Source organism: Amphiura filiformis, chromosome 11, assembly GCF_039555335.1.
Source record: "Amphiura filiformis chromosome 11, Afil_fr2py, whole genome shotgun sequence".
NCBI classification, from domain to species: Eukaryota; Metazoa; Echinodermata; class Ophiuroidea; order Amphilepidida; family Amphiuridae; genus Amphiura; species Amphiura filiformis.
The window spans coordinates 4,435,506-4,458,070 of NC_092638.1; the positions used below are offsets into that span (position 1 = coordinate 4,435,506).

The 22,565-nt window shown below is 34.8% G+C and overlaps 1 protein-coding gene across 3 annotated transcripts in view; it reads right to left on the bottom strand.

Moving 5' to 3' along the window:
* Window positions 1–5,509: 5,509 nt before the first annotated feature.
* The window catches only part of LOC140164243 (HEAT repeat-containing protein 6-like), a 386,072-nt gene continuing 369,016 nt past the window's right edge, over window positions 5,510–22,565 (bottom strand). Inside the window, exon 21 of one of the 3 annotated variants that reach the window (XM_072187509.1) lies at window positions 5,510–6,052. In XM_072187509.1, coding sequence (XP_072043610.1) covers window positions 5,910–6,052 — 143 coding nt within the window. In that variant the 3' untranslated portion in view covers window positions 5,510–5,909. Of the gene's footprint in view, window positions 6,053–11,988; window positions 12,454–14,846; window positions 18,438–22,565 lie in introns of those variants that run through there. The other 2 variants (XM_072187510.1, XM_072187511.1) reach the window with 2 other exon arrangements.

The following is a 22,565-nucleotide window of genomic DNA, read 5'->3' on the forward strand; positions in this document are numbered from 1 at the left end:
TGCTGTTCTCTGCGGTTACCGGTTTATGACAAATGCCAGATGAAATAATTATAAGAAGAGAACGGAAAGGAAATTTGAGGAAATGAACGGAAAGGAAAGGAAAAGAAAAGAAAAGAAAAGAAAAGAAAAGAAAAGAAAAGAAAAGAAAAGAAAAGAAAAGAAAAGAAAAGAAAAGAAAAGAAAAGAAAAGAAAAGAAAAAAGAAAGAAGCAAGGAAAGGGAAACAGGAAAAACTAAGAAAAGAAAGAAAAGTATGGAAGAAATAGGTGTGCCAAATAGTATTATAAAAATCGAAATCTATATTGTGAAGAATTCACGCTAATAAACGTCTATGTCCATGTTACAAATCTCAACTTCTACGATAGCTATAGGTGGAAAGTGTTTAAGACCTTGGCTTGACTGCAGACTTGTTTACTTGATGTCTCGAGAATTCAAGCTTTCAATTATGCACAAGTGCATGAACTTTATTATAGACAAAGATGAATAAAATATTGCACATATTGTATTGATATTTTGTCACTCGCGTACAAAAATGTAATATGCATGCTTTTCTAATATGTAATGATGGAGTTACGGTGGTGCGTGAAAGGGGAAAAATTATATACTCCGGTCAAGCTAAATTCACTTTCTGGGTGTAATTGACAGGTCCAGAAATTCACACACTTCCGAGAAGGCAATAATACAGGCTGTATCAAAATGATTGGTACCCATCAAATTTGATTTTAACTCTTAAATGACATAATTATAATTTGTTGATCTTTTATAACGTTGAACTAGAAATTAGGCAGTTTTATCTGGGACGAATTTATATTTACAACCCTGGTTATTATTCTAATCACGGGTTAAATTCCCCAGAAACTTTTTGCTAATTTATTGAAGCTAATTCGAGTGCAACTTTCATCCCGAGGTTCAAAATAAACTTGCGTTTAGATCGATGTAGTGCAGTTTAAATGACCGCTAATCACCTTTTCAGAATACGACCAATTTAGTTTGCAACCATTGGTTTTTAGAAAGTCATGATTTCTTTTCAGCTTTTTTGTGCTTTGGAAAATGCTGCGGGTGGAATTGTGAGTAATGACAAACACGAACATCCACACATTCACATTGATATGTTGGAAACGGTCTATCGAGAAATACATTCCATTCTATAAAATGCGCTTGAACTAAATAACTGATTCACTCTTAATACAATTAGTCGGTAAATAATTAGAGAGGCTTTTACGGCGTGAATTCATATACATTGTAAGAGCTACGACCATGAGTAATGCAATGAGACAAATGCGATGTGTTAATAAAAAAGAAAGCGCCAAACCCTAATTGATTTTGTCTTCATGGCCAGAAAGTTTTCAACTTTTATAGTTCATTGCTTTCAGCAGCATGGAGATTGGAACCAATCACATCACACGAGCCATAAGACCAATGTTGGTGTGATTTTAGCATACTGTATCCTGTTAATTGGACATAGAATGAGCTGTTCTGGTTGAAATCCATACAAACCCATATGGATGGAAGACATGACCCTTCCAAAACGTAGCCTCATTTGAAATTCACATTAATAATTTTAGTTATGTCTTCCGTAAGGGGTGTATGGATTTCATCTGGAATGACTCGATAAAACACCAACCATGACAAGGAATTGGTCAACAAAATATTGAGAAAAAACCTTGAAAAAACTTTAAAGAAATATCAGAGATGGTCAAATCACCGAAGCTTGAGAACAAGCACGACGATACAAGAGTATGAGACACCTTAACCACCTCGTGTGTTCTTGTGTTTTTTGTTTGTTGCCAGCTAAAATATAAGAAGGGAACGGAAAGGAAATGTGAGGAAATGAAAGGACAGGAAAAGAAATGAAAAGAAAAGAAAAGAAAAGAAAAGAAAAGAAAGGAAAGGAAAGGAAAGGAAAGGAAAGGAAAGGAAAGGAAAGGAAAGGAAAAGAAAGGAAAAAAAAGAAAAAGAAAAGAAAGGAAAGAAAAGAAAAGAAAAGGAAAAAAAAAGAAAGAAAGAAAGAAAGAAAGAAGGAAAAGAAAAGAAAAGGAAAGGAAAGGAAAGGAAAGGAAAGGAAAGGAAAGGAAAGGAAAAGAAAAGAAAAGAAAAGAAAAGAAAAGAAAAGAAAAGAAAAGAAAAGAAAAGAAAAGAAAAGAAAAAAAAGAAAAGAAAAGAAAAGAAAAGAAAAAAAAAAAAAAAAAAGAAGGAAGCAAGGAAAGGGAAACAGGAAAAACTAAGAAAAGAAAGAAAAGTATGAAAGAAATAGGTGTGCCAAATAGTATTATACAAATCGAAATCTATGTTGTGAAGAAATCACGCTAATAAACGTCTATGTCCATGTTACAAATACGCATCTCAACTTCCACGACGGCTATAGATGGAAATTGTTGAAGACCTTGGCTTGACTGCAGACTTGTTTACTCGATGTCTCGAGAAATCAAGCTTTCAATTATGCACAAGATAAATAAAATATTGCGCATATTGTATTGATATTTTGTCACTCACGTACAAAAATGTAATATGCATGCTTCTATATGTGTAATGATCGAGTTACGGTGGTGGGTAAAGGGGGAAGAAATTAAACCCCGGTCAAGCTAAACTCACTTTCTGAGTGTAATAATGACAGGTCCAAAAATTCACATACTTCGAGAATGCAATAATAAAGGCTGTATCAAAATGATTGGTGCCCTTCAAATTTGAGTTTAACTCTTAAAATGACTAGAATGGATAACTTTATGACCTTTATAACATTGTTCTAGAAATTAGGCAGTTTTAACTGGGACGAATGTATATTCATATCACGTGAAACTGATAGGTACCAATCATTTTATTACAGACTTTATGTGGCTTAAATTCCCAAGCTTTTTGCTAATTTATTGAAGCACATTCGAGCTACTTTCATCCTGAAGTTCAAAATTAAGTTTTATAAGAAAGTTGTATTTATTGAAGTGTCTGTTTAGATCGATGTAGTGCAGTTTAAATGACCGCTAATCACTTTTCCCGAACACGGCCAATTTAGTTTGCATTCATTGGCTTTTAGAAAGTCATTTCTTTGTAGCTTTTTTGTGCTTTGGAAAATTCTGCGGGTGCTATTCTCTTTGAATTCCATACACCCTCTATAGAAGACATAACCTTAATCTCCCACACAGGGGGTATAGATTTCAAATGGAGTAACCCATACAGGTAACCCCATTTGAAATTCTACTTCCTGTGTGAAAGGTCGATGGGGGTGTATGAATTTCATCTGGAAAACCCCAATCCATTCTCTCTCAAGCTTTAATTGCAGACACTTTCTAACTTTCAAACACACAAAGGAGCCACACAATCCACCCTGGTACACCAATCTACTCAATTTGTTAAAACAATCCAGTAATAGACCCGCCAGGCTAGGTTGTTTCATATCACAATAAAACAGTACGTAGACAACATTTTATAGGTTATCATGATGACCTATATTACACTACCAGACCTATTTTTGAAAATTGAATTGCGTGACTGCCTGGATTCATGCGTGACGTGGTAAAGAGCAAACCGTTCAAGTCATGCTCAAATATGTCATATGTACCTGCAATATAATTTAATAACTTGTCATGCTCACAAGTCTTTTGTGGAAAATATTACCATCTTTTTATGTATGTATGTTGTGCAGTAACATGTTATCCACTTGGGTTAATACATCAATGAATTTTTATTAGCTTTGCATTTATAGGAGCGTGATTTGTTGTACTTTATTAATAGCCCATTGGTAAAAGAACAGTCTGACAAGATCTAGAACGCTTCAATCGTGGTGGAACCAGTGGTCCCTGTAAGCTGATTTCACAGTTTGAAGTTCTTTCAACTAATTTCAGATACCGAAGTCCTTGCTATTCAAAGTATAAATCATATATGAAAAACAACAACAGAGAAACAGAAAGGATAGAGACAACAAGAATGCCGAGGAATGGAGGAAGAAAGAATGTGTCATTGGTATAGAACCAAGTGAGTCTGACCAGATCAAAAATGTTTAAATCGAGGTGGAACCTATGATCTCTGTACACCGATTTCACAGTTTTAAGATCTTTCATTAAATCTAATTTAGAAATGTGAAGCTACAACTTATGTCATGTACTTGCTATTCGTAGAAGCCATATAAAGAAAGAAACAACACACAGACAGATTTTCCAGGCAAGTGAAAATATTGTTTGTTTTATTTGCTTAAAAAATCTCTTGACTTGTACAATTTAGACAACAATCTCCATGAGTGTTTACCAATAACATAATGATGATACAGATCCCATACTTGAACAAGAACAAACTAATAACATGTATATATTTAGAACAAATAATAGAACAAGAGTGGTAAAGTACCCAAATCCATTCACCATTTTTTGAAATATAACTGATCATTCTTTACTAGTCAATTGTATGACCCAAAGAGAAATTTTTTCTCATGTCAGGCATTCCAGTAAGGCCAAAAAAAAAATTGTTTGTTTGTCCACGTCCGACCGACCGTGTACCCTGGTCCCGACTGTGTCTTTTTTTTATTTATTTATTTTTTTTGGATTTTATTTTTTGTATGGCATCGATGGGACACCGTATAAAACAAAAATAAAAAAAAAAAAAAATAAAAAAAAAAAAAAAAAAAAAAAAAAAAAAAAAAAAAAAAAATCCGACCTACCGACCCAACTGTTTCATAAGCCTCTATGGACAAACAAACATTTTTTTTTGGCCTAATTGACAACCCCAGGTCTGCAGTTCCTGATACTACTTGGCATTTTGGCCAAGAGATATTTGCTCCCACGACTCATTTTGTAAAGTCCCGAGTTGGGAGTTTCGAGATGTTCCAACTGTTGAGTTGATGTTCTTTGTTTGAAGACATTTGTATAGTCGGTGGTATATCCTTTGTGAGTGGGGATAGAATTGAATAGAGTACCACATATTATGTCTCATTCACAAAGGACATACCATACAGGTGTCTTCAAACAAAGAACAGCTGCTCAAAAATTGTAAGATCTCACAACCACCAACTTGGTCTTTAGGCTCATTCTATGCCAATATTAAAGCAGCACAAACGTTCAAAGATTTCAAGTAGTGTCATATTTTGTACTTTTAAGCAAATAGAGGAAACCCAAATGGAACTCTTCACGTGAGTGATTTGTCATTGAAACAAATTGAATTACACTTGGTAATTTTTAATGCATCAATTCACACATTTATTTTTCAGACTGAATTGAATATTTAATATTTTTGCATTTAAGGTACCTCCATAAAACCATACAAGTATCATAGACAAACCTCAAATTTGGGGGCACAGCTTCTGCCATTATTTGGATACTGGCAACCAGCATTAATGATCAGTGACTTTTTGGACATGTGACATTCTAACTGGTTTGTTTTGGACATCTCTGTTTGGTATGTAGATGGCCCCCTTCACAAGTCTTTCATAACATCAGTCCCAGTCAATGGGGTTTCCTATCCAAAAGGTAAAGGTCAAATAGTTTCCAAGAACTTTGAAGCACATGTGTGGTGATTTATTAACCAAAAGGTCACTGATCCTTAACTTGGGTTATGGTCATGCTAATGAAGGTAAAAGTTTAAGAAGTCAGTGACCTAAACTTGGGTTATGATCATATTGGAAAGTAAAATTTCAAAAGGTTATTAATCTTCTAATGAAGGAAAGGTTTAGAAGGTCACTTATCCTTAACTTGGGCTATGATCATGCTGATGAATGTGAAAGTTTAAAATGTCAGTTATCCTTAACTTGGGTTATGCTCATGCTGCACACCCATGGAATGATCTTGATGCCTTTGGGATCAAAACCACATAACCAACTAAACCGTGCCAATTATAAAGACATTACTGAGGCATACAAGACATTGAACTGAGCCATTAAGAATCGGGCTGTTATTGCCTTGTAGTGAATGTAATGCCCTGTGGTTATAATCAGCAAGAGTGATCACTATCTGCCGCCTTAAAGATTTCTTGTAACCAGACCACGACATAGATGCTATCTGTATGCACTGTGTCCATAGAGGTGTGTAACTCCTTAAGGTGGCTGGAGGCAGAATCAAGATCTAGAACATAATCTGAAAAAGAGAAAAGAGAAAAAAGAGCAAAATAATTAAATTATGAGTTATTTGATGTAGTAAGGTTATATTTGAATGAACACTGAGATCAATAATTATGCTATTTAATTTGATAATGTATTGCACTGAAAATATTATTTGAAATTATGAGGCAGAATATGATAACATATTGTATGAACTAGCAACACTATTTAAAGGGCAGTACAAATGTCTCGAAGGATTATCAACAGGAAAGTTGGATATTTTATTGATACCAGCATCAGCAGTAACATCAGCAGTAGGTAGCTGCTTCATCCATACTAAAATCAGAGTTACATTGCTACTTCATTAAGACTAGTATTATTATATCATCCAGCTCCAGTGACACCTCGCTAATTTTCCTGGACCTTGTATTGTAATAGGTATTAGCAGTTTACTTTGGAATATCAATATAATAAGTCTGAAGTGCTAGTTGTTATATCATCAGTAGACAACTAATTCTTCAACACAAATATCAGCAGTATATACCTATTTCATCAATACCAATAACTGAGGTAGAAAACTACTTCATCAATACCAATATCAGTAGTCAATAGCTACTTCATCACATCAATACCACTTTTAGCAAGAGATAGCTAATTCATCAACACCAAAATCACAGTAGGTAGCTACTTCATCAATGCTAATATCAGCAGTAGATAGCTACTTCATCAATACCAATATCAACAGTAGATAGCTACTTCATCAATGCCAATATCAGCATTAGATAGCTACATCTTCAATACCAATATCACAGTAGATAGCTAAGGGGAATATTTGTAAACAAAATATTAGAAAAAAGGAAATTAACTACAGCCCTGACAAAATCTTGTTTCAAGAAACTATCAGAAATGGCTAAATCACCGAAGCTTGAGAACAAGTATGACGATACCAGAGTCCATGACACCTTAACCATATTGCTCTTCTTGTCCTACTGTTAATGACAAATGACAGCTGAAATGGTAAAATGAAACAAAACAATACAAGAAAGGAATGTGAAGGAAATATGAGGAAACAAAAGGAAGAGAAAGAAAAGAAAAGAAAAGAAAAGAAAAGAAAAGAAAGCGTGCTAAGGGAGAGAGGAAAAGCTAATAAAAAAGTTGAAATAGGTCTGCCAGATATTATTGTAAAAATTCAAATCTATGTTGTAGATGTTACAAATACGCATCTCAACTTCTACGACAGCTACAGGTGGGAAGTGTTGAAGACCTTGGCTTGAGTGCAGACTTGTTGACTCGATGTCTCGAGAAATCAAGCTTTCAATTATGCACATGATGCATAAGTTCGTGAACTATATTATAGACAAAGATAAATAAAATATTGTATATGTCATATTGATATTTTGTTGCTTGCATACAAAAATGTAATATGCATATTTTTCTTATACGTAATAATGATCAAGTTACGATGGTGGGTAAAAGGGGAAGAAATTAACCCCAGTCAAGCTAAATTCACTTTCTGAGTGTAATTGACATGTCCCAAAATCGACACATCCACAGTGACATGTTGGAAACAGTCCATCAAGAAATACATTCTATAAAATGCGCTTGAACTAAATAATTGACAGAGGCTTTCATGGTGTGAATTCATAAACACTGTAAGAACTATGACCATGAGCAATGATGAGACAAATGCGATAATAAAAAAGCGCCAAAAACTTAATTGATTTTGTCTTCATGCCTAGAAAGTTTTCAACTTTTGTAGTTCATTGCTTGCAACAGCATATTGGAAGCAATCATATCACACGAGCTGTAAGAGAGGAAAGAAAAGAGTGAGGAAGGGAACAAATGAGAAAAGTAGAGAGGAGAATGAGAGACTAAGATTTGGAGAGAAATGAGAAGGGGAGAGATGGGAAGTGAGGGAGTGACAAAGAGAAAAGAGCTGATAAAGTGAGAGAGAAGAGAGAGAAAAGAGGAAGAGAGAAGGAGGGAGACAGTAAGAGGCAGAGAAAGAGACAGAATGAAGAGAGAGAGACAGGGAGAGAGAAATGTGAGGGAGGAGAGATGGAGAGAGGAATAGAGAAAGCATCAGTGAGTGAGGTCCCAGAAGAATCATGCCCTCATCCCACTTTACGATGTGAGACTGTTGCCACCTTCTGACAAGAAAACTATTGTAAACTAGATATCACCAAAACAGAACCTGTTGAAAGAAGTACATTATCACATAATTGTTTATTCAGTTGAAATCCATACACCCCCTATGGAAGACATGACCTTAATCTCCCACACAGGGGGGTGTAGATTTCAAATGGAGTAACCCATTCTGGTAACCCCATTTGGAATTCACACTGCATGTGTGGAAGGTTAAGGTTATGTCATGTCTTCCATAGGGGTGTATGGATTTCAATTGGAATAAACAATTCATTCTATCTCAAGCTTTAATTGCAGACACTTTGTAACCATGAAACACACAAAGAAGCCACACATCTACCCCGGTACACCAATCTACTCAATTTGTTAAAACAATTCAGTAATAGACCCGCCAGGCTAGGTTGTTACATATCACAATAAAACAATAAGTAGACAACATTTTACAGGTTATCATGATGACCTATATTACACTACCAGACCTATTTTTGAAAACTGATTGCGTGACTGCCTGGATTCATGCATGACGTGGTAAAGAGCAAATCATTCACGTCATGCTCAAATATGTCAAATGTAACTGCGATATAATTTAATTATTTCTCATGCTCACATATCTTTTGTGGAAAATATTACCATCTTTTTATGTATGTATGATGTGCAGTAACATGTTATCCACTTGGGTTAATACATCAATGAATTTTGATTAGCTTTGCATTTATAGGAGCGTGATTTGTACTTTATTAATAGCCCATTGGTAAAAGAACAGTCTGACAAGATCTAGAACGCTTCAATCGTGGTGGAACCAGTGGTCCCTGTAAGCTGATTTCACAGTTTGAAGTTCTTTCAACTAATTTCAGATACCGAAGTCCTTGCTATTCAAAGTATAAATCATATATGAAAAACAACAACAGAGAAACAGAAAGGATAGAGACAACAAGAATGCCGAGGAATGGAGGAAGAAAGAATGTGTCATTGGTATAGAACCAAGTGAGTCTGACCAGATCAAAAATGTTTAAATCGTGGTGGAACCTATGATCTCTGTACACCGATTTCACAGTTTTAAGATCTTTCATTGAATCCAATTAAGAAATGTGAAGCTCAACTTATATCATGTACTTGCCATTCGTAGAAGCCATATAAAGAAAGAAACAACGCACAGACAGATTTTCCAGTGAAGTGAAAATATTGTTTGTTTTATTTGCTTTAAAAATCTCTTGTACAATTTAAACAACAATCTCCATGAGTGTTTACCAATAATATCGTTATGAATTCGGCAGAGTGACGAATCGAGCATTTTGAGCAAATTGAGTTACTGTATGCTTGTGATTATGTTTCAGGCGATCTTTCATTTCCACCAAAAATTAATGATATATCTTACTTCCCGACGTAGATATTGAAATTGTGATTTGGACGAATCGCGCCTAAGTGCGATTAATGAATTGACCAAAAGACGAATCGTATACTTAGCTGTACAAATCATGTTGATAAATTGTCTAGTATAGCTGAAAATTCCGAATCTTCTATATTACATGTCATATACTGTTATTTTTGATACCAATGGATAGCTATAGGTATCTTCTACCCAGTGATGCCAAAATTAGTACAAACATTCCCCACACGTTATCGCTATGGCGTAATTATGTCAGAGCGCCGTCGCAAACTTGGGAAATTTATACACAAAATATAGGCCAATATTGTTATATTTATTCTAAAATCCTTGATTTCAACCGGAGTTTTCAATAAATATTACGGGGATGACTAATTATAACTGATATACCAAGTTTAGAATCTATAGCCTTAGGCAACCAGCAATTTTTACATAAAATCCTCAAATCAAGGATGGGTGCTATAGTTTACACGTAGTTGAATGCGGATTCGTCCCCGTATGTAACTCTTTTTGCAGCGGTTGACACTTTTTGGATTTAGCATAAAGCCGTATAGCTGTAAATACATGTTTTGAAGGATATATCGATTGTTTCAGAACATGCAAGTATTGCAAATAATTAGTGCACATTCCCCTCTATAATATACATTTCAAATGAGTGCTCACGAATGTTCTCATATTTTAGAAGGTTCATTGGAATAGTACCAATATTTTCAAACGCCGTTTACTCAGAACAGCGATTTTGCGGATTCGTCACTCTGCCGTATTCATAACGATATGATGATGATATAGACCCAATATTTGAGCAAGAAAATATTGCTTGCCTGTATACATTTAAAAAAAGAAAACAATAAAAATGTACCCAACAAACCCATTCTTCGTTTTTGAAATATAACGGATCACTTTTACTGGCAAATTGCACAACCTAAAGAGAATTTTTTTTCTAAAAAAAATCTTAGGTATTCCAGTAATTAACAACCCCAGGTCTGCAGCTCCTGATACTACTTGGTATTTTGGCAAAATTAAAGAGATATTTGCGACCTGCACCCAAAAAATGAACGTAAAGTCGCAAGTTGGAAGTTTCGAGACACACCAATTGTTGAGTTGATGGTCTTTGTTTGAAGACACCTGTACAGTCAGTGGTATGTGAATGGGAATAGAATTGAATATTGAGTACCACATAATGTCTCATTCACAAAGGACATACCATACAGGTGTCTTCAAACAAAGAACAGCTACTCAAAAATTGTAAGATCTCAAAACCACCAAAATGCGATTTTACACTCATTCATGCCAATATTAAAGCAACATAAAAGTTCAAAGCTTTCAAGTTATTATTTATAGATGAGTTGACCTCAATGGTTATCAACAAAGGCAAGGGACTGGTATATCGATATGCTTGAGAGAACCCCATGCAACCACTACCCTGTTCAGGCCTTATTGTGATGTGGCGGGAGTTTTAAAAACATGAGCCCTGAACAAAATATGATGTGCATGCATACTGCCAGGCAAAAAACTATAGAAATTGTGATGATTCGTGCGCATACTGCCAGGCATTGACGTCGGAAGTCAACTCATCTATATTTTAAGTAAATAGAGAAAACCCAAATGGAACTCTTCACTTGAGTGATTTGTCATTGAAACAAATTGAATTACACTTGGTAATATTTAATGCATCAATTCATACATTTATTTTTCAGAAAGTAAGACTGAATTTTATTTAAGGTGCCTCCATAAAACAATATAAGTATTATAGATATAACTTAAATTTTGGGGCACAACTTTTGCCATTCTCTGGAGACTGGCAACCAGCATTAACTCTCTTCACGCGGGTGTCGACTGCAGACGACAAGTTTTAAAAAATTTTAAAAGTCAAACATTTTAGAAATGTGCATTTTCATTACCATATTTGGAATCAGCATGAAAAATGCATCAAAATGAGTACAAACAAGCCTAGTATTGATTCAGTGGTTCTTGAGATAGCTATTGATATTTTGGGAAAATATCTCAAAACTTGGGACTTTTGATGTTGAAGCATATGGCTAGCATGCAGAGCATTACTGATCAGTGACCTTTTGGACATGTAACCTTCCAACTGGTTTGTTTTGGACATCTCTATGTGGTACGTAGATGGCCCCCTTCGCAAGTCTTTCATAACATCAATCCCAGTCAAGGGGGTTTCCTTATCCAAAAGGTAAAGGTCAAATAGTTTCCAAGGAATTTGATGTACATGTGTGGTGAAGTGACCAAAAGGTCACTGATCCTTAACTTGGGTTATGGTCATGCTAATGAAGGTAAAAGTTCAAGACAAGAAGTCAGTGACCTAAACTTGGGTTATGATCATATTGGAAAGTAAAATTTCAAAAGGTTATTAATCTTGCTAATGAAGGAAAGGTTTAGAAGGTCACTGATCCTTAACTTGGGTTATGATCATGCTGATGAAAGTGAAAGTTTAAAATGTCACTGATCCTTAACTTGGGTTATGATCATGCTGGTGAATGTGAATGTTCAAAAGGTCACTGATCCTTAACTTGGGCTATGATCATGCTGATGAATGTGAAAGTTTAAAATGTCAGTTATCCTTAACTTGGGTTATGTTGATGCTGCACACCCATGGAATGATCTTGATGCATTTGGGATCAAAACCACATAACCAACTAAACCGTGCCAATTATAAAGACATTACTGAGGCATACAAGACATTGAACTGAGCCATTAAGAATCGGGCTGTTATTGCCTTGTAGTGAATGTAATGCCCTGTGGATATAATCAGCAAGAGCGATCACTATCTGCCGTCTTAAAGATTTCTTGTAAGCAGACCATGACAGAGATGCTATCTGTATGCGCTGTGTCCATAGAGGTGTGTAACTCCTTAAGGTGGCTGGAGGCAGAATCAAGATCTAGAACAGAATCTGAAAAAGAGAAAAGAGAAAAAAGAGCAAAATAATTAAATTATGAGTTATTTGATGTAGTAAGGTTGCATTTGAATGAACACCGAGATCAATAAATATGCTATTTAATTTGATAAAGTATTGCACTGAAAACATTAATTGAAAAATTACCATGAGGTAGAATATGACAACATTGTATGAACTAGCAACACTATTTCAAGGGCAGTACAAATGTGTTAAAGGACTATCAACAGGAAAGAGTGTAGTTGGTTATTTTAATAATACCAGCATCAGCAGTAACATCAGCAGTCACTCACATACAAAAATGTAATATGCATGTTTTTTTTATACGTAATGATCGAGTTACAGTGGTGGGTAAAAGGGGAAGAAGTTAAATTCACTTTCTGAGTGTAATTGACAGGTCCAGAAATCGACACATCCACTGTGACATGTTGGAAACGGTCCATCAAGAAATATATTCTATAAAATGCATTTGAACTAAGTAACTGAGAGAGGCTTTCACGGTGTGAATTCATAAACACTGTAAGAACTATGACCATGATTAATGATGACACAAATGCAATAATAAAAAAGCGCCAAAAACTTAATTGTCTTCATGCCTAGAAAGTTTTCAACTTTTGTAGTTCATTGCTTGCAACAGCATATTGGAAGGAATCACATCACATGAGCTGTAAGAGAGGAAAGAAGAGAGTGAGGAAGAGAACAAAATGAGAAAAGTAGAGAGGAGAATGAGAGACTGAGATTTGGAGAGAAACAAGAAGGGGAGAGACGACGGGAAGAGAGGGAGTGACAAAGAGAAGAGAACTGATAAAGTGAGAGAGAAGAGAGAGAAAAGAGGAAGAGAGAAGGAGGGAAACAGCGAGAGGCAGAGAAAGAGACTGAATGAAGATAGAGACAGGGAGAGATAAATGTGAGGGAGGAGAGATGGAGAGAGGAGGCACAGAAAGCATCAGGGAATGAGGTCCCAGAGGAACCATGCCCTCATCCTACTTTACGATGTGAAACTGTTGCCACCTTCCAACAAGAAAACTGTTTCCACCTTCCAACAAGAAAACTGTTGCCACCTTCCAACAAGAAAACTTTGGCCACCTTCCGACAGGAGAACTGTTGCAAACTAGACATCAACCACATCAGAACCTGTTGGAAGAAGTATATTATCCCATAATGGTTTATTCCAGTTGAAATCCATATACCCCCTATGGAAGACATGACCTTAATCTCCCACACAGGGAGTATAGAGTTCGAATGGAGTAACCCATTCTGGTAACCCCATTTGGAATTCAAACTCCATTCTTTCTCAAGCTTTAATTGCAGACACTTTCTAACTATGGAACACACAAAGAAGCCACACAATCCACCCCGGTACACCAATCTACTTAATTTGTTAAAACAATCCAGTAATAGAACCTCCTGGCTAAGTTGTTCCATATCACAATAAAACAGCAAGTAGACAAAATTTTATAGGTTATCATGATGACCTATATTACACATTATCTACTACCAGACCTATTTTTGAAAATTGAATTGCGTGACTGCCTGGATTCATGCGTGACATGGTAAAGAGCAAATCATTCAAGTCATGCTCAAGTATGTCAAATGTAACTGCGATATAATTTAATTATTTCTCATGCTCACAAGTCTTTTGTGGAAAATATTAGCGTCTTTTCATGTATGAATGTTGTGAAGTAACATGCTATCCACTAGGGTTAACACATCGCTGGATTTGTATTAGCTTCACATTTATAGGAGCGTGCATTGTACTTTATTAATAGCCTATTGGTAAAAGAACAGTCTGACAAGATCTAAACGTTTCAATTGTGGCAGAACCAGTGGTCCCTAGGCTGATTTCACAGTTTGAAATTCTTATAAACTAATTTCAGAGACCGAAGTGCTTGCTATATGAAGTAACCACATAAGAAGAAACAAACAAACACAAAGAGAAAGAGATACAGATAGAGAGAAAGAGAAGGAAAAAAGAATGGGTCAATGGTAAAGAACTGAGTGAGCCTGACCAGATCGTGAAGTTTTAACTGTAGTGGAACCCATGATCCCTACACCGATTTCACAGTTTGAAGATCTTTCAATGTGAACATACAATTATATCATATACTCGTGAAAGAAAGAAACATACACACAGATTTTCTAGTCTAGTGAAAATAATGTTTGTTTTATTTGCTTAAAAAATCTCTTGTACAATTTAAACAACAATCTCCATGAGTGTTTACCAATAATATGATGATATAGATCCAATATTTGAGCAAGAAAATATTGATTACTTGTATAGATTTAAAAAAGAAAACAATCAAAATGTATACAAACCCATTCTTCATTTTTGAAATATAACTGATCATTTTTACTTGCAAATTGCACAACCTAAAGAGAAATTTTGTCTGAAAAAAATCTTAGGTATTCCAATAATTGACAACCCCAGGTCTGCAGTCCCTGATACTGCTTGGTATTTTGGCTATTTTCAAGAGATATTTGATACTGCCTTTGGCACCTATGGATCAGATCACGTCACATATTACAGCAGTATAAAAGTTCAAAACTATGAAGTTGTTATTCATATTATTTACTTTTAAGCAAATAGAGAAAGCCCAAATGGAACTCTTCACTTGAGTGATTTGTCATTGAAACAAATTGAATTATATCATATACACTTGACAATTTTAATTCACCAATTCATACATTTATTTTTCTAAAATCAACATTGATTGGAATATTCTAATGTTTTTACAAGTATAATTTATAGACATATGTCAAATTTTGGGATACATATTTCACCATTAGCTGGGGACTAGACTGGCAACCAAAGTTAATGATCAGTGACCTTTCGGACACGTTAAAACTGGTTTGTTTTGGACATCTCTGTTTGGTATGTAGATGGTCCCCTTCACAAGTCTCTCATAATCTCAGTCTTAGTCAATGGGGGTTTTCCTTATCCAAAATGTAAAAGTCAAATAGTTTCTGAGGAATTTGATGTACATATGTGGTGAAGTGACCATAAGTTCACTTATAAGTAACTTGTGTTATGATCATGCTGATGAATGTGAAAATTCAAAAGGCCACTGATCATTAACTTGGGTTATGATCTTGCTGATGAAGGTAAAAGTTCCAAAGGTCACTGATCCTTGGTTTTGATCATTCTGGTGAGGTAAAAGTTCAACAGGTCACTGATCCTTAACTTGGGTTATGACCATACTGGTTATAACTTAATATATAGACTCGTTTTACGTGCATGTGCAATGCTTATGCTATCACTCACCCTAAATACATTTTTGCTATTATTGTAATACTTATGCCATGCCTGAACTATCATTTATATAATGGGATTTTACAACCTATTTACACCTACTGTGTAGGTTTGGTTGTTATTTTCACCATCATTACTCATTGAATTATAATAAGTTTATACCTAACCCACAAGGCACATATCTTACAAATGTATTTATTATCCATCTATAATTTTGTTTATTATTATATTTAATACTAATTTTGTACAGGGTGCCATAACAACACGCTCTGCATTCAGTGGCATCATCATCATTTTCATCATTATTATACCATGTTTGTAAAAGCTTTTTGATATTGTAATTATTTGTATGGATAAAATTTGATGAAATAAAACTGAACTGAACTGAATTATGATAATACTAATGAAGATAAATTTAAGGTGGTACTACACCCCTTTATAAATTTGTGATTATTTTTGCATTTTTCACAAAAACTAATAAAACACTGATAACAAAAGTTATGTATATTATAGGGGCAAGGAATCCAGTTACTACACTGAAATTTCAGTGACTCAAGACAAGTAGTTATTGATTTATTGATCAAATATTTGTTTTCCCTCATTTTTGACTGTAACTCCACAACTGTTGTCTGTGCTGAAATAAAATTTTCAGTGCAGTAGTTGTAGTCGTTGCCCCTATAATATACATATCTTACTTGTCGCCAATGTGCTATAATTTTTGAGAAAAATGAAAAAATAGGCACAAAATTGGCCAGGGGTGTAGTACCACCTTAAACAAATGAACATTTTAAGTACATTTTATTCTTGTGTTGAAATATACAGAGGGACTTTCACCTTTACATAATTTTACCGTTTGTATTTTATTAAAATATATAGGAAATGGAACATTACAATTAATCTTAAGTGCAACTTTTCTTAAAAACAGGCACCTTTAATTCAAAGGCTTTATTGAAAAACGAAACAATTTGTATAATAATAACAAATAGAAAAAAACTACCTTACAAATACAAATTACTATTTGTTTGTACTGCACAACACAAAATTATATCTACAAAACAATCTGTATAATTCACAAATGAAAAATCTACATAATTATTATTTCTTTGTACTGCACATCAACATTCCACGGTTGTTTGATGGGATCATTTATTAGTTTTTCAAACAAAACATCATGTGCAACCAAATTTTAGGCTTAAACAGCTAAAAGGTGATATCATGCTAATGTATACAGACGCTTTTGAGTCATTCTTAACTTTAATTTCCCCCCTTTTACAAAATTATTCACTTTTATAGTATTTTTTAAGCTTTTTCTGATATAAAATGTATCTATTAATGACAAAATTGGTGGCGCTATTTAGTTACTGGAAATTACTCTTTCAAGCTTTTAATACAAATAATTCCTTTTATTGTTTGATAAAATATGTTTATAAAAGTTCCTTGTTGCTTGTTTCACCTATTCCAGCTATTTTAATGGCAGTATTAATCACTTAACCCTTGCAAATAAAGAAATATGATTTAGGATAAATAGCGCCATCTATAGTTTTCATTTAGTTAAAAATGAAGCCAATTCTATATACATCAAACAACCGTGATTCTAGTCATTAAACAAAACATGTATAAAATAAACTTGACTACATGGATTATTTGTATATGATATAAATTTACGGCACATGCCATACAATTTTATTACGTATTTTATACACCACAAAAGTTATCTACTGCTAATATTGTAATATACAATTATTTATTGTAACTGTTCTCCCAAGTGTTTAAACAATGAGCTTTTGTAGTTTTCAAAAAAAATAACCTTTAGGCAACAAAAAACAACAACAACACCATTTATACTGGCCCAACCGAGCCAGATTTTGCATTTTGGGATTTTTTTTTTATTTTTTGCTAAAATCAAGTAAAATCAGCCATTTTTGGGCCACAATTGATTGCTTTTGAATGAAAATTTTTGAAAAAAATTCAGAACATTTTCAAAATATGTTTGCAAAAAAATCATAAAATTTGGCCAAATTTAAAAGCTTTCAGTAATATTTTAGGGTCATTTTAGAAACAAAATTATATATATAAAAAACAAATCCCGACCTACCGAGCCTACTTTCAATGTCCATCTGCCTGTAAATCAAAGGTTTTTTTTTTGTTCCATCGAATTAAGGCTAAAAATGTTTTAAGTAGGTATGGAGCAAAATCCAAGAGAAATGCTGTTTTCTTGAATTGTATGTTAATATATTTTTGTGCGATTTTAAATGATAAAATATGCTTCAAATATCAAATATTTACAGTAAAATTTTCTTAGTGAAACCATAAAAAAACCATAATTGACTTTCTCTAAGTTTTAATGATTTCAAATCACTTGCAAACAAACTATGAAGAGTATTCTGATATTACCTTTTCCAGACATCCTATGCACACAAAAAACACACAAAAGTTATTTAGTTTTTCTGATTTCTAGAAATGGAATGTAGTAAATTGCACCCAAAAGCCAAATATGCACACTCTACAGAAATTAAACTAGTTTTTTGTTGCTGTTATTTTACCTAACCCTATCTCTAACACTAAGGGAAATCAATGGATTGTCTATTAGTCACACAGGGGGAGTTTGTAAAACGATTAAAGATTTCTTGTAAGCAGACCACGATAGAAATGGTGTCTGTATGCGCTGTGTCCATAGAGGTGTGTAGCTCCTTAAGGTGGCTGGAGGCAGAATCAAGATCTAGAACATAATCTGAAAAAGAGAAAAGAAAGCAAGAAAAAAAAAAAGAAGAAAAAAAAGAAAAATAATTAAATTATGAGTTATTTGATGTGATGAGTAAGGTTACATTTAAATGAGCACCAAGATCAATAAATATGTTATTTATTTTGATAATGTATTGCACTGAAAACATACATTTGCTGGTTGCAACACATATGTGAAGGACAAAACATATGTGAAGGACAAAAACATGTTTGAAGGATAAGTTACTAATAACGGAGTCACAGTAGATAGCTACTTCATCAATACCAATATCAGCAGTAGATAGCAACTTCATGAATACTAATATCTACAGAAGATAGATACTTCATCAACACCAATATCAGCAGTAGCTAACTGCATCATTAACCCCCAATATCAGCAGTAGATAGTGATTTTACCAATACCATTATCAGCAGTTAGATAGCTACTTCATCAACACCAATATTAGCAGTAGATAGCTACTTCATCAGTACAATATAAGCAGTAGATAGGTACTTCATCAACACCAATATCATCAGTAGATAGCTACTTCATCAATACCAATATCAGCAGCAGATATCTACTTAATCAACACCGATATCAGCAGTAGATAGCTACTTCGGTACCAATATCAGCAGTAGATAGCTACTTCATCAATACCAATATCAGCAGTAGATAGCTACTTTGTCAACACCAATATCATCAGTAGATAGCTACTTTGTCAACACCAATATCAGCAGTAGATAGCTACTTCATCAACACCGTCACCAATATTAGCAGTAGATAGCTACTTCATCAACACCAATATCAGCAGTAGATAGCTACTTCATCAACACCAATATCAGCAGTAGATAGCTACTTCATCAACACCAATATCAGCAGTAGATAGCTACTTTGTCAACACCAATATCAGCAGGAGATAGCTACTTCATCAACACCAATATCAGCAGTAGATAGCTACTTAATCAACACTGATATCAGCAGTAGATAGCTACTTTGGTACCAATATCAGCAGTAGATAGCTACTTCATCAATACCAATATCAGCAATAGATAGCTACTTCATCAACACTAATATCAACAGTAGATAGCTAATTTGTCAACACCAATATCAGCAGTAGATAGCTACTTCATCAACACCAATATCAGCAGTAGATAGCTACTTCATCAACACCAATATCAGCAGTAGATAGCTACTTCATCAACACCAATATCAGCAGTAGATAGCTACTTCATCAACACCAATATCAGCAGTAGATAGCTACTTTGTCAACACCAATATCAGCAGTAGATAGCTACTTTGTCAACACCAATATCAGCAGTAGATAGCTACTTCATCAACACCAATATCAGCAGTAGATAGCTACTTCATCAACACCAATATCAGCAGTAGATAGCTACTTCATCAACACCAATATCAGCAGTAGATAGCTACTTCATCAACACCAATATCAGCAGTAGATAGCTACTTCATCAACACCAATATCAGCAGTAGATAGCTACTTTGTCAACACCAATATCAGCAGTAGATAGCTACTTTGTCAACACCAATATCAGCAGTAGATAGCTACTTCATCAACACCAATATCAGCAGTAGATAGCTACTTTGTCAACACCAATATCAGCAGTAGATAGCTACTTTGTCAACACCAATATCAGCAGTAGATAGCTACTTCATCAACACCAATATCAGCAGTAGATAGCTACGTCATCAACACCAATATCAGCAGTAGATAGCTACTTTGTCAACACCAATATCAGCAGTAGATAGCTACTTCATCAACACCAATATCAGCAGTAGATAGCTACTTTGTCAACACCAATATCAGCAGTAGATAGCAACTTTGTCAACACCAATATCAGCAGTATAGATAGCTACTTCATCAACACCAATATCAGCAGTAGATAGCTACGTCATCAACACCAATATCAGCAGTAGATAGCTAATTTGTCAACACCAATATCAGCAGTAGATAGCTACTTTGTCAACACCAATATCAGCAGTAGATAGCTACTTTATCAACACCAATATCAGCAGTAGATAGCTACTTCATCAACACCAATATCAGCAGTAGATAGCTACTTCATCAACACCAATATCAGCAGTAGATAGCTACTTCATCAACACCAATATCAGCAGTAGATAGCTACTTTGTCAACACCAATATCAGCAGTAGATAGCTACTTCGCCAACACCAATATCAGCAGTAGATAGCTACGTCATCAACACCAAAATCAGCAGTAGATAGCTACTTTGTCAACACTAATATCAGCAGCAGATAGCTACTTTGTCAACACCAATATCAGCAGTAGATAGCTACTTCATCAACACCAATCTCAGAAGCAGACAATTACTTCATCAATACAAATAACAATAATACCCTGAGAGTTATTTTAATACATCCTGGATTTATAAGCCAATCAGACTCACTGATATAAACATAAACCAACTGGTGCTTTCATGATATAGCTATTTTCTTTTATTTTACCTCATTACAGTTCTAAATTTGAAATCTTACATTATTGCAGTAATTATACACCTTAAATACCATATTTATTCTATTAAACATCCCTGTGGTGTTGCGTTTTTCAAAAGGGGGCATTTATTAGAGACAGTTTTTAATTAAAAAAACTTGCTGTACATCAGCTTTAGCAATCAGGACAAAATATGACCATTTACTTGATCAGTTCATCCACAGATCTGAATGCACACCAGCAACAAGCCATATGACATTGACACTTGGCACTATGCCAGCAACAAGTCTACTACACATGCAATGCCAGTTTACTAGTCATGTGTGATTTATTGGATCTTAATGCTATGTGTGCTAGCCATATATTTCAACATAAAAAAGTCCAAGTTTTGAGATATTTTCTCAAACTATCAAGAGCAATCTTAAGAACCACTGAACCAATACTAGGCTTGTTTGCACTCATTTTAATGCATTTTTCATGCTGATTCTAAATATGGTATTAAAAATTTACAATTCTGAAAAATTTTGAATTTGAAATTTTTTGAAACTTGTCGTCTGCAGTCGACACCAGCGTGGAGAGAGTTAATGAAACATCCATGGTCATGTGTGATTAATTGGGTCTTAATGAAACACAAGTCCATGGATGACAGTTGACAGCATAATTACAAGTCGCTGGCTGGTCCGCCTTGGCCCCTAGGAGGGACATAGATCACCGCTTCATTAACTAATTATGGGAGGATAGATGAGAATGGATGAATGCTACGATGCACGGTGAAAAAGGATTTCAGTAATACATTGACTTGAGAGGCTGTAAAGGGTGTTGAGAGCTTGAGGCTGGACAAGGGCACACACACAAAAATAATGCAAGACATATTATATAGGACTAGTTATCAAAAGATGACTGAATGAACTTGGGGACAGATTGAAAAAAAAAAAAAAAACCCTGAAAACTGTCATTTTTTTTTCTTTCTGTGTCATCATTATCATCAATCGGCTGCGGAGCAAGCGACTACAAGCTTTCTCCAACTAATGCGATCTTGAGCAAGCGAAACAATTTTGTTTGCCTGCAGCATCCCTTCAGTATCTCCCAGGAGGTGCTGGACATACTGTAAGTATCTCCCAGGAGGTGCTGGACATACTGTAAGTACAGTGTGCGCGGCCGTCCCGGTTTCCTCTTCCCATGTGGTGGAATATAAAGCGCATATTCTTTCACAGGCTCGCCATCTTCAAGACACAGTATATGGCCGAGAAATTTGTGTTGATGAATCTTGACTCTGGCAACCAGTGGAGTGGTGTTGGTCAGGTTGTAGATGGTTTCATTTGGAATCCGATCCACACGTTTGATGTTTAACATGACTCTGTAGCAAGATGTTGCAAATGCATTGATCTTGTTTTCCATGTCTTTGGTAATTACCCATGACTCGTACTGATACTTTTATTTTCTGTGTACACATTTTAATTAAACAAATGATGAAGTAACTGCACTTATCTATATTACTCCTATAAGGATTGCGTCGATAGTCTTTTGAGGTTTTGCACAGTACCGGAAGAAGAAGGATCAGAAAGTGATGATCTGATCTGCATTCATTTTTTGTTTTAATATTCTCATGATGCTGAGGAAAGTGTTTTACAGTGTCATGTGACTTCAGTCCTCGGTGGTGCAAGTG